Source organism: Cryptomeria japonica, chromosome 5, assembly GCF_030272615.1.
Source record: "Cryptomeria japonica chromosome 5, Sugi_1.0, whole genome shotgun sequence".
NCBI lineage: Eukaryota > Viridiplantae > Streptophyta > Pinopsida > Cupressales > Cupressaceae > Cryptomeria > Cryptomeria japonica.
Window position 1 is genome coordinate 604,371,455 of NC_081409.1, and position 12,498 is coordinate 604,383,952.

The 12,498-nt window shown below is 38.2% G+C and overlaps 1 protein-coding gene across 1 annotated transcript; it reads left to right on the forward strand.

Annotated features, from left to right (window-relative positions):
- The first annotated feature begins 1,641 nt into the window (after positions 1–1,641).
- Positions 1,642–3,737, forward strand: LOC131875989 (uncharacterized). Its single transcript, XM_059220742.1, has 2 exons — positions 1,642–2,349; positions 2,610–3,737. Exons 1-2 carry the CDS (start codon positions 1,642–1,644, stop codon positions 3,735–3,737), a joined length of 1,836 nt encoding a protein of 611 aa, XP_059076725.1.
- The last annotated feature ends 8,761 nt before the right edge of the window (positions 3,738–12,498 follow it).

The following is a 12,498-nucleotide window of genomic DNA, read 5'->3' on the forward strand; positions in this document are numbered from 1 at the left end:
GAGAGCAGCCAGCAAGATGTTGAGAAAGATTATAGTTATAGAAGCAATCCTAGAGGTGGAAGAGGCAATGGAAGGGGCAGATTTGGAGGTAGAGGCCCTAATGTATTCACTGGGAGATGTTTTTCATGCAACCAAGTAGGTCACCAGTCATTTAGGTGTCCTTAGAAAGCAAGCAGTAGTTCAGGCCAGCAAGGAGAAAGAAGGGTGCAGCTAGCCCAAGAAGATGACCAGTAAAGTACCACTTCATATCACACCTCCTCGTCAAGACCTACTGATCCAGTAAATGGAGAATGTATTATGTTCAATAGAACACTTTTGGCATCAATCAACAAGGAGCCACCATAGAGAAAGTCCTCGTTCCGAACCAAATGTTTGGTGAATGGTAAAGTATGTAGAGTAATAGTTGATTCTGGTTCTACTGAGAACTTGGCTTCTACTGAGATGATTGAGAAGTTGGGATTGAAGAAAATACCCCATCCTAACCCTTATAAAGTATCATGGTTGAATAAGGAGCAGCAAACATTAGTTGATGAGCAATGTTGGGTCAGTTTTTCAATTAGTGGTTATGAAGACAAAGTTTTGTGTGAAGTAGTGAATATGGATGCATGCCATCTTCTTCTAGGGAGACCTTGGCAGTATGATATGAGTGCTCAACATGATGGCAAGAATAATGTGTATCACATTAAGAAGAATGGTGAAAATTTCACAATGAATTCCTTACCGACTGATGGATAGGAAAAGAACTCGACTGGTAGTGTGATGCTGGTTGGACAGAAGGAGTTCATGAAAGGCCTAAAGGAGGAGTAGACAATGTGTTTTTCTATTGTGGTGAAGCCTAAGGATAGCATACCCAAGCAAGAGAAAAATCAGAACTTGTTGAAGAATGTAGACCCCATGGAGGTTACTGATCTGTTGGATCAGTATAAAGGAATTCTTGCAGATGGTATTAATGATGTCTTACCCCCTGAAAGGATGATCAGTCATTATATAGATTTGATCCCAGGAGCCACTTTGCCTAGTAAGGCTGCTTACAAACTCACCCTTGAACAAAATGCAGAAATAGCAAGGCAGATTCAAGAATTGTTGGAGAAGGGTTTCATAAGGAAAAGTGTTAGTCCCTGTGTTGTACCAGCAGTCCTTGCACCTAAGAAAGAAGGAACTTGGAGATTACGTGTTGACTCTAGAGCAATCAACAAGATAACCATCAGATACCAGTTTCCTATGCCTAGATTGGAAGATCTCATGGATTGTTTAGGAGGAGCTAAGTACTACTCAAAGATAGACCTCAAAAGTGGATACCATCAGATAAGGATCAAAGAAGGAGATGAATGGAAAATAGCTTTCAAAACCAATGAAGGTTTGTTTGAGTGGGTTGTAATGCCTTTTGGTTTATCTAATGCTCCTAGCACTTTTATGCGCTTGATGAATGAAGTCCTAGCACCTTTCATTAACAAGTTTGTTGTAGTATATATGGATGATATTTTGGTGTTTAGTAGCAGCAAGGAGGAGCACCTCAAACACCTAGACATGGTCCTCAAGAAACTCCATGAAGAGCAACTGAAAATCAACCTTGAGAAGTGTTCATTCAGGCAAGAAGAGTTGGTTTTCCTAGGATTTGTCATCTCAAAAGGAAATTTGAAAATGGATCCATCCAAAGTTGAAGCCATCCTTAGCTGGCCAGCACCTACCAATGCAACTGAGGTAAAAAGTTTTCATGGCTTGTGTAGTTTCTATAGAAAGTTCATTGGAAACTTTAGTGGAATTTGTGCTCCACTCATAGATACCATAAAAGGTGGAAGGAAATGCTTGTTTGTATGGACCAATGAAGCTAGTAGGTCATTTGAGACATTGAAGAGGAAGATTGCAGAAATTCCCACCTTTGGACTTCTAGATTTTCATAAAGTCTTTGTGGTAGAATGTGATTCTAGCAATAGGGCTATTGGAGGAGTCCTAAGCCAAGAAGGGAGGCCAGTAGCCTTCTTTACTGAAAATTCTAATGAGGCTAAACAAAAGTACTCTACCTATGACCTTGAACTCTATGCTATGGTCCAAGCCTTGAGAAAATGGAGGCACTACCTACCCCCTAAGGAATTTATTGTGTTCACAGATAATCATGCTTTGAGTTTTCTAAATAGGCAGGAGAAACTTCATCATAGACATGTTAAATGGATGGAATTCTTACAATATTATACTTTTACCATAAAACATAAGAAAGGTGTTGCTAATAAAGTTGCTGATGCTTTAAGTAGGAGGAGTTTAACCATCCAAGAAGTTCAATTGGAAAGTGCAGGTATACACACAATAAAGGACATGTATGCTACGGATGATGATTTCAAGGAAATCTATAAGGTATGCATGGATAGGACAGCAAGGTATCATACTGACTTTTCTGAGTTTCTGATACAAGATGGATTTTTGTTCAAAGGTAGTTTTCTTTGTATACCTAAAGGATCAGTAAGGGAGAATATAATCAAGGAAAAGCATTGTGGGAGTCTAGCAGGTCACTTTGGGATAGATAAAACATTGGAGTTGGTAAGAAGATTTTATTATTGGCCTAAACTTTAGACTGATGTAAGAAAGTTTGTTGAGACTTGTTTTATTTGTCAAAGGGCAAGGGCCAAACATCTAATGTAGGATTATATACACCATTACCTATCCCTTCAAAGCCATGGGATTTAGTAAGTATGGACTTTGTGCTTGGTCTTCCAAGAACCAAATTTGGTTATGATAGTGTGTATGTGGTTGTGGACAGATTTTCCAAGATGGCTCACTTTATTCCTTGTAAAACCACTCATGATGCTTCACATGTTGTAGGTTTATTCTTTAAAGAGGTAGTTAGACTTCATGGATTACCTATGTCAATCATATCAGATAGGGATCCTAGGTTTATAGGTCACTTTTGGAGGACCTTATGGAAAAAGCTTGGCACCAATGTTGCCTTATCTTCAGCATATCACCCTCAATCAGATGGACAAACTGAGGTTATCAATAGGTCACTTGGAAACCTCTTGAGATGCCTAACACAAGAATATGATTCAAGTTGGGATTCTATCTTGGCACAAGCTGAATTTTCTTACAATGATTCCATTAACAGGAGTACAGGTATGACACCTTTTCAAGTTGTTTATGGTGTACGCCCTAGAGGAATAATGGAACTCAGAGATGTTAGTCATTTGGAGAAGAAGAGTGCTTTGGCTGAAGATTTTGCAAAGGTAATGAAGGATGTGCATGATCAAGTAAGGAACCGGCTGCACCATACCACAGAAAAGTATAAGGCACCAATAGATAAGAAAAGAAGAGATTTGCAATTCCAAGTGGGTGATTTGGTGATGGTACATCTGAAAAAGGAAAGATTTCCCAAGGAGAAGTACACCAAGTTGATGATGAAAAAGCTTGGTCCTTGTAAGATCCTCAAAAAGTGTGGGAATAATGCACATCAAGTTGATCTACCTTCATCTATTGGTTTATCACCTATATTTAATGTTGCTGACCTTTATCCTTATAAAGGATCTATAGATGATGTTTTTGTTGCAGGTGAGCAAAGGTTGCAGCATGATGAATCACTCAAGGAGATATCACAGCCATCTACACTTGAGATTGAAAGTATCCTTGACAAGAGGGTGACTAAACAAACAAGAAGGAAGGTGTACTATGAATACTTGGTCAAATGGAAACACCAACCCCTGGAGGAAGCCACATGGATGAGTAAGGAGGCCATTGAAAAGGCAGGGTTTTAGTTTGACAGCATTCCAACTCAAGGGACTTGAGTTCTTTTGAACCTGTGGAGCATGGTGTAGGGCACCTTGACTTGTCTTTGTGGCATTTTGTTTTTATTTTTCATGTTTTTCTTGTAATAAGGATGTGTGATGACCATCCATGTCTTGGTGATCCTTTTTTGTGTGGTCAAGGGACTCTTAGGTCATTCTATAAACCTAGAGTTGCCTTAGTCCACTTGGATCCTATTAGGTCTAGCAGTCATTTTTTTCTTTTAGTGATTATTTTTGGCATTAGGAGGTTTATTTTGATGTTTTTTAGTCCATATGGTCATGTTAGAACCATTTTGGAATGGTTAGGGGTCATAAATGTTGAAATTGCAAAAAATGCAAAAACTGTCAAAAATGGCATTGACAACTTTCGACAGTTTTGTGCAACTTTTGAAATTTAGTTAAACAAAGGCTCCATTGGTTCCCAACCACCTTGGTTCAGTTGAGCCTATTTAGGCTTTTAATTCAACTTCCAAAGGGTTGGAAGTGATTGAGATGTAAAATTGCACAAAATTTTGATAAAAAAACCAGTTTTCTAAGCAAACTCATAACTGTACGGTTCTGTACGGATTTGAAAGCCTGAAATAGGCCCATGGTTGTATGAACATGTGAAAGACCTTTCATTTGGTTCTAGTTTGATATATTTTGGTGTTGAATTGAGAAAGTTATCAAATTTTTCCTCTAAATTGCTGCAAACCCTAGGGCTTTGGGGTTTTACTGCTAAATGGCACATATCTTGCAATTATAGGGGTGTCAATTCAAGTCCCTTTGGAATTTTCAAGGTATGATGGTGTAATATAACATCCTAAACACTCAAGACCTGGTGAAGAATATTTCTTGGTGTTTGTGCAAGCCCTAGGCTAAATATCCTCATGTATTTAGCCTGCATTTTGATGTTTGAAGTGTGCCGATCAGTAGAAGGACCAAGGGGCTAGTGAAAGCTATTGAAAGGAAAGAAAACAAGTTGAAAAAACTTCCCAAGACTCTTTCCAAGCCTTATGAACCCATCATCAAGTGCTTGCTGGTGTTCCAAGCCCGAATTGGCCAATTAGGCCTGTGAACCAAGTGAGAGATTGATAGTGCAGGAGTAAGGTGAGGCTTTGTCCTCTTTGGGAATATTTAACCATATGTTGGAGGTTCCAAGTCAACAAAAATAGTACCATGTCCTTTGTAAAGTTTGTCTTGTATTGATCGGTTCCTTGCTGACAGACCTAGTAGCCGAGTAAGCCCAAAAGGTAAAGTTGGCATAGTAAGGTTTGGGGCAGCCACTTAGTGGTTGGATTTTGGGTTGGTTAGGGTCATAGAAGGTGTCCCTACTACTGTTTAGCATCAGACAATAGATTTGAGGCATTTTCCTTGTTTGAGCCTCATTAAGGGATTGAGTCCCTGAAGCTACTTTTGTGTCAAAGTTGAGTAACCCTTAAGGGATTGGGTTTGGCCTTAGATAGGTATTAAGGTTGTGTGAGGGTGGTCTTACACTTCCTTACCAAGTGTGGGTAAGGTAGACTAGGTTGGAATAGTCACCTTTTTTAGTCTAAAAGACTGTGAGCCTATTTGACACTTCCTGTTGTGTGCACTTTGCACCAATCTTGTTGAGAAAATCCATGGTATCTTAGCAAAGGTTTCCCTTTGGGACTTGATTCAAACTTCCCCTTCATACCATAGGTTGATCCAAGAAGCCTTTCATAAATTGGTTCATCATCATCCTTCTAAACCAAATGATATCACATTCTCACAAGATGAATTTCCTTCTATAGAGGCTATAAATAGAGATGATAACCTTATGATTACTCCTTGTATTTATGAACACAACATAAGAGGTACCTTAATTGATAATGGGCCAGAATTTAACATTTATTTTTGTTGAGTTATTAGATAAGATAAATTAGGATCATTCTTTTATTCAACCCGATCCTCTTTGTGTCCATGACTTTGATAATGTTCCTAGAGAGAAACTTGGTATAGTCATATTACCTATATTCAAAGTAGGACATGTGACTTTACCTACTCCAATTTATATCATGCCCAACCATCTTAATTATAACCTTCTTCTAGGTAGACCATGGATTCATACTATGAAAGCAGTACCTTTTAATCTTCATCGCACAACCAAATTCATATATAACAATGAAATTCACACAATCAGAGTTGAACCTTATCCTTATTATGTTTTTCATGATGAAGTAGGATGCTTCTCTCTCTTAAATACTATGATTCCTTCAATAACAAAATCTCCTATCAATTATGTTTCATTAACAAAGAATTGGGGTACATTAAACTTTATGCCTCCATAAATGGGTATAAAATCCCTCAATCTAAGGAGGAAGCCTTGAAGGAGACTTCTATGTCATTTATCCAAACTTCTTTTAAATCAAATCTCACCTCTCCTTCCAACACATGTCTTGATGACGATGAGGGCTCTTTAGACTTTAACACCTAGAATGAACCCTCTCCTCTAGATATTACAACACATATATTTGATTCTAGGCATGGATACAATGGGTATGGTTTGAGATGTATGCAACAAAGTTTTGATGGTCATGAGAAATCTACACCACACTTTTCCCAAGAAAATATAGGTTTCCAAAGACCTCCTTTGTTGAAATCCCCTTCACCATTGTCTAGTACGTCCATGTCTTCTTACAACTTCTCATCACAACAAGAGATTATTTTGTATGAGATTCTTAAATCCAACTCGATTAATCTCCCTTTAAAGAATCAAAAAAACAATCATAAGAAAAATCAACATGATTCTTCTTTTTGCAAGTATCATCAAATCCTTGGCCATGCCACTAATGAATGTCATGATTTAGTAGATAAAATTCAACAACATATTGTACTTGGTACCATTCAAATACTAGATGATAATGATTTGGACTCTCATATTTTTTCTTTGACATAACATTTAAGTTCCTATTATGTTGCTCCTCATTATGTGACATTGGTAGCTTTCTTATTGGGGGCTCATTGTCATTCTTGGTGGTACAATTTCAAGTGCAATCATACTTTGCTAGCAACATAATAGTATTTGTATTCTTGTCTCCATGCTTTGGGGGCAAGAATAGCCTTCCAATCATCCTTTCTTTATAGGGACTCACTTTCCCTTTGTGAAGTAGGACCTTTATTAAGGATCTCTTATTGATGTGTGGAGGTGTATATCCTTGTTGAGGATCTCCTTCCTCTTATTGGAACAAGTATCTCTAATGAAGATCTTATCCTTTCCTTATAAGTGTATATCCTTAATTGGACCTCTTCCTTAGTGTTGAAAGTCTATAATCATTCATCAAATTATTCTCTTTATTGAGTGATATCTTTTATAGTGAACCCTTCTATATTGTGATATGCATCCTTATTGAGGATCTTTCACTTATTTTAGAAGAGTGTTTCTTTTATAAATGATCTCTCTTTGGTGTCCTTGCCTCCATGCTTGGGGGACAAGAATAATGTTTCAACTCTCTCTCTCTCTCTCTCTCTCTCTCTCTCTCTCTCTCTCTCTCTCTCTCTCTCTCTCTCTCTCTCTCTCTCTCTCTCTCTCTCTCTCTCTCTCTCTCTCTCTCTCTCAGAACTTGATGTCATTTCTTACGAGTGTGTGTGCAGTCCTTGTTTGAAATGGTGCATCTCTTATGAATAATCTCTTCTTAGTGAAAGTATGCAGTCCTAAGAATCCATTTTTTTCCTAAACATTGGAAAATGTGTGTATTCTTAGTCCTTGTATCTTTCAAGGTTTTCATCTTTATTAAGGATCTCCTCTAATCAATTTAAGCCTGTCAACATAATTAATAGATTTAAAATTGTGTTATCCTTATTCCTCTCGATGTTAATTAAATATAATTTATTTAATCCTATCACTATTGTCCAATAATTAATTTATTTGATAAATTAATTATTCCCCTTTTCGTCTAAAGTCCTTCCAATAATTATTTCCTCTAAACCCACTCAATTAATTAATTTTAATTAATTAACCTAGTCACGTGATTCCTACAAATCACTTTTTTGAATCCCACTTAGCCTAATTAATTCTTCTATAATCTCTCATAATCCCACTTCTCATTTTTCTCCAATTTTAAATTCTCCACTCATGTCACATCAACATTGAGCCTCTCAACTTTGTTGAAGCCTCAGCTACCCTAAACACCTTAATTATAGCCAAAAGTCTTAATTATGATAAATTATGGCTCAAGGGAGATTCACTTAATATTAGTAAGCGTCTGAAGGGGGAGTTGGAGCCTTCTTGGTCAATTGAAAATATCATCATGAAAGCTAGGGAGATCATTGCAAGTTTTAAAGAAATTATTATTCAACATGCCTTCAAAGAGCAAAATGTGTGGTGGATTGTCTAGCGAATATAGGGGTTAATTCTGACACCCAATTGATTTGGCATGAGGAAGATCTCAATTTAAACATTAAAGAGCTCCTTAGAAAGGACCGTCATATGGGGAGAGAAGGACAGCACAATCATGATAGGGATTATGAATAATTTATGCCTTGATGGAAAGGTCATCATTACTTGGCAAAGCAGCAGACCCCCAAGAATCTTTAATAATTTTCCACATGCTTTGTGGGTAACTCAGTTCAAAATCTCGAGCAACATCAGGAAAGGAAGGCTTAGTTTGTAGAGAAATAGAGTAGATAGCCTGAATCCAAAGATGGGAGGAGACCTAAGGAGGGAGGAACAAGACAATACATCGACTTGGAAAGTGATGCCGAAAGTGTGGGAGAAACTGGAAAAGGGTTCTCTCACAAGCTTCATGGAGAAGCTCGTGGACTATGATAAAGGTAGGGTAAACCTAGCCATTTCCAAGATTTCTGAAAACTGGTCTAATGGCTCCTTTAAAATCTATGGAGTTAAGTTCAAGCTAGACGCTGGGATCATATCTACAGTGACTAGCATGCCCCACACTAGGTTTAATTTCTTTCAAGACCTTAAAGTCTGCAACAATGCGGTCAATCTGTTCCTGCGGAAAGAGAAAGAGAGGGTTAGAATTAGCAAAGCCACTGGGGGCTACTACGAAGCTGCTAATATCAAGAAACTTTGGGGCTGGGTTCTGAATGCAATTATGGAATACATCATAGTTGAAGGCCGATTCTCCAGGGCCCACACCTACCACTTTGTTCTCTTAAACCATTTCAGACACAACAAAAAGGTATCTCTACCCTACTACCTTTTTAGGTCCCTCTCTAGGTCCCTAAATAAACATAGTAAAAACCCTTCTAGCCTGATTCTCTACTATGGGCTTTTGCTGCTCATCTATGAGCATTGCAAAACCCTCGCTCTGCTGGAAAACAAGAGGATTTTTGCCTCTCCGGGTAAGAGAAATATGGAAGGAGGAGACTCCAGCAAGGAGAAGGCATCCTCTAGCAAAAAAAGAAAAAGTGCCCCTAGGATGGAAACGGAGGAAATTGAAAAGAAAAGTAGCAAAATAGAGACAAATGACTCCAATGGTGAAGATAGCTGGAATGATGAGGAAGAAAGTGGTGATAATGAGCCTGGTAATGAAAGCCCTATCCTTAGTGATTGCCCTGGTAAGGACAACAACCATCTGATGGAGGAAGTGGATTTCAAGGATAATGAGGAAACTGAGGTGAATCTCGAGAGGGAAATGAACAAAGACTCTGAGAAGGACCTGACTAAGGACAGGGTTAGTGAGGATAAGGAAAGTGTGGGTAAAGGGTTACTCTTGGATAACCTCAAGAAACTCTTTGAGGTGAGAATGTATTATGACAGATGGACCTATAAGCTCTTGAAGGACATGGAAAAAAAGGGGAAAACATGGATGAGAAGAGGGAGGATGACAACAAAGAGCAGATAAAATGGAAGTAGAATATGGAGGATAAGGTTAAATCACTAGAAGAAGGGAGAGAGGAGATGAAAAATATGATGTGCATTATCTCAAGTATCCTTTCAACTATCACTAAAAACCTAGAGGATATTTCTAAGGTCTTTCATCATACCAGCTCTCCAAAACCGATTGTGGAACTTGACTTGGATAAAGAGACTATCCAGACTGGTAGTGGTGAAGCTACTCTGGCTGGTGGTGCTACGAAGAGGATGAGGGTTAGTGTCAAGAAAGTTGTGACTACTTCTACAAAGGATCTCCCTAATCTCAGGGATAACATCAAAGAGTTGCATGAAATTGGCAACACCCTAGCGAATGCCTTGGAAAAAATCAACTAGTTTCTCTTCTGGAGTCTGAATGGCCTACTGGCTTTGTGGGGCTTTTTCCGGTTTTCTTTGGTTTTCTGTTGGCTTTTCGATGGACTGTTCCTTTTTGTATCTCATTGCTTTTGCCACTTAAGTTCTTCTTGTAAAGGGTTTCGGGGCCCCTTCAAAACCTACTTTTACCTTAATAAAAAATATTGACCCTCTCAAAGAAATTCAAATTTATTTGAATCCCCCTATGCATCCCCATTTTGAAATTTCAAATTCCTTTCCCCCCACCTTTTTCCAAGGAATTTAATATTCATTTTTATTCCTTCAAGGTATCCTTGATCCATTCCCACTACCTCAAACCAATCCTAGCCCTTCATGATCAAATCAATCTTGTCCCTCCATTGGTCTCCTCCAATCTATAATTGGAGGATCATTTCCTCACCAAAGAGAACAACATCATTCTTTTAATCTTATGCTGCCCATTTCTCTATCTTCTTCCTATCATACCATCATAATGCCCTCATAATCCTTCAATTTTCCAATCTAAATCTATCCAAATCCATCATAATCCTAAACTCAAATCCATATCCAATCAATAACCCTTGATATTGTTGAGCAAAGGAGAGCAATCCACATCCACATCAAAGGAGCCAATCCAATCAGGTGGAGCACAAGGGCTCCTCCACTTCATCCAAGGCTCGATCCGAGGAAGGTGTTAAGATTGGGAAGGTATACTTTGTTTTGGTAATTTGTGTGCTTATGTTTATTTCTTGTTTTCCTTCTCACATTTGCACGTCTTCATTCTGGCATGCTCGGTGGGACCCATGTCCATAATTTGATGTTTTCTCAATTTTTTGTGTTTTGAAATGTTGCAAGTTGTGTTTCCAGCATGAAAGATCATATGAATTTATATTGTATGTAGAATGACTCTATTTCATTACTCGTATGAGCATCTACTAATCATCGTACAGTCATGTGTGGATGCTCATAAGAGTCTATCTTTTGTCTTACTTCTTTCTGCTAATACTCATACGAGTTTCTTTATGATGTCATATGAGTTTTTATTCTTCATTGTATGGTCTATGTTCTTTATCGTATGGGTGCATGAGAAACTCATACGATTCTATCTTGGCTCGTATGGATGTGTGAGAAATCTCAAATGGTTAGGTGAGAAAACTTGTATGGGTAGGTGAGAAAGATCGTACAAGTTGTTTCTGCTCGCTCGTATAAAAAACAAAGGGGAGTTTTAGGGGTTTTCTGATATCAATTTGCTAATGCTAATGCTAACCTCTCCTTGTTCTCTATTTTTTAATCTTTTTGACAGCCTTAGAAGTGTCTACAAATTTTGCTTGTCAAAGAATCTAGTGCTTAAACTACTAATCCATCATTCGTGTAGGTTGCCTAAGGAGACACAAGAAAACATTGTGTCTTTTTAATCATTTTCTTAGGCACTTAGATCTAATTAGGGGTAAAAAAATAACTTGCTCGATGTGTTTGAGATAAGTGTAGAGGTAGGAGAGTAGGCTCTTATCTATATAAGCTTGATTAGAAATCTAGACACTTGAAACTTATTTAGTTTGTTGTGTGTATACCCATAGCAGGCTTGCCCTCCCGATTTGGTGAGAGGAGAACGACCCAAGTCAGTATGACTAAAACCCAAGCATTCCAACTCACTATAATAAATAGGCCTTTTGAGATGAAAATCTCGAAGGATGGAGCTATTTGAGTTTATACTCATATTGAGCACTTTGTAGGGCCCCTTGAGGTTTAAATAATGCTTGTGTGACTACCATTGTGATTGGTAATTTGCAGGGCTATAGGCCTCAATTGCGCTCACGCGACTACAAAGGGTAGTCTTCAAATGGAAATCCTTGCCAAGAACCCTGGGAATAGAAACTACTCAGTTCACCTCTGAAAGGGGGATAATCTTTGTGCAAGGGAGATAGTGACTCCCCCAAGAGACTTGCTATATCATTCCCCCATTAGCATTTGGAGTTGGTTAATATGGAATTGAGAATCCATTGTGTGAGACTTAGTGGTTGTATTCTAATTAGCTATTGGGTGTATAATTGAATCAACAAGCAAAGGTTTTCCTCCTCGTCCAACTTCCTAGGATAGTGCGATGTGTGGTCAATGTGTGTTCATTGCTTGATATCTCTTGCCAAGTCCATCCTTCCTCCAACCAATCAATCCTTCCTCTTTCCAAATTCCATCTTGTCATCATCAAATCCCTAATCCACTGCTATCTATCTAAGAAATTCTTCAATCCCCAATCCACTTTCATCCATCCAAACAATCATCCTTCCTCAACCAGCCTTTTTGTCTAGATCATTCATCTAACTTTGGGTAGCCTTCCCCTTTCTTCTTCCTATTATCTATCCATTCTTCCATAATAATTCTCCTTTTAATCCAATCAAATCTCCAAAATTCCAATCAATCAATCAATCCATCTTTCTAATTTGGTTATCCAATCCCTCATCAATCAATAATCTAATCCTTTAATCCAATCAAATCCAATCTGTCATCAATTCCCATCTAAGTCCTAATCTAAAGGATAAGGTGTCATCCTAATCCAAATCAATC

Bases quoted from the DNA above. Each gene is read 5' to 3' on its own strand.
- LOC131875989 (XM_059220742.1), top strand. From the start codon at position 1,642: ATGGATCCATCCAAAGTTGAAGCCATCCTTAGCTGGCCAGCACCTACC. The intron at 2,350-2,609 runs GTATGCATGGAT...TATTTGTCAAAG, and splicing joins ATTTCAAGGAAATCTATAAG to GGCAAGGGCCAAACATCTAA.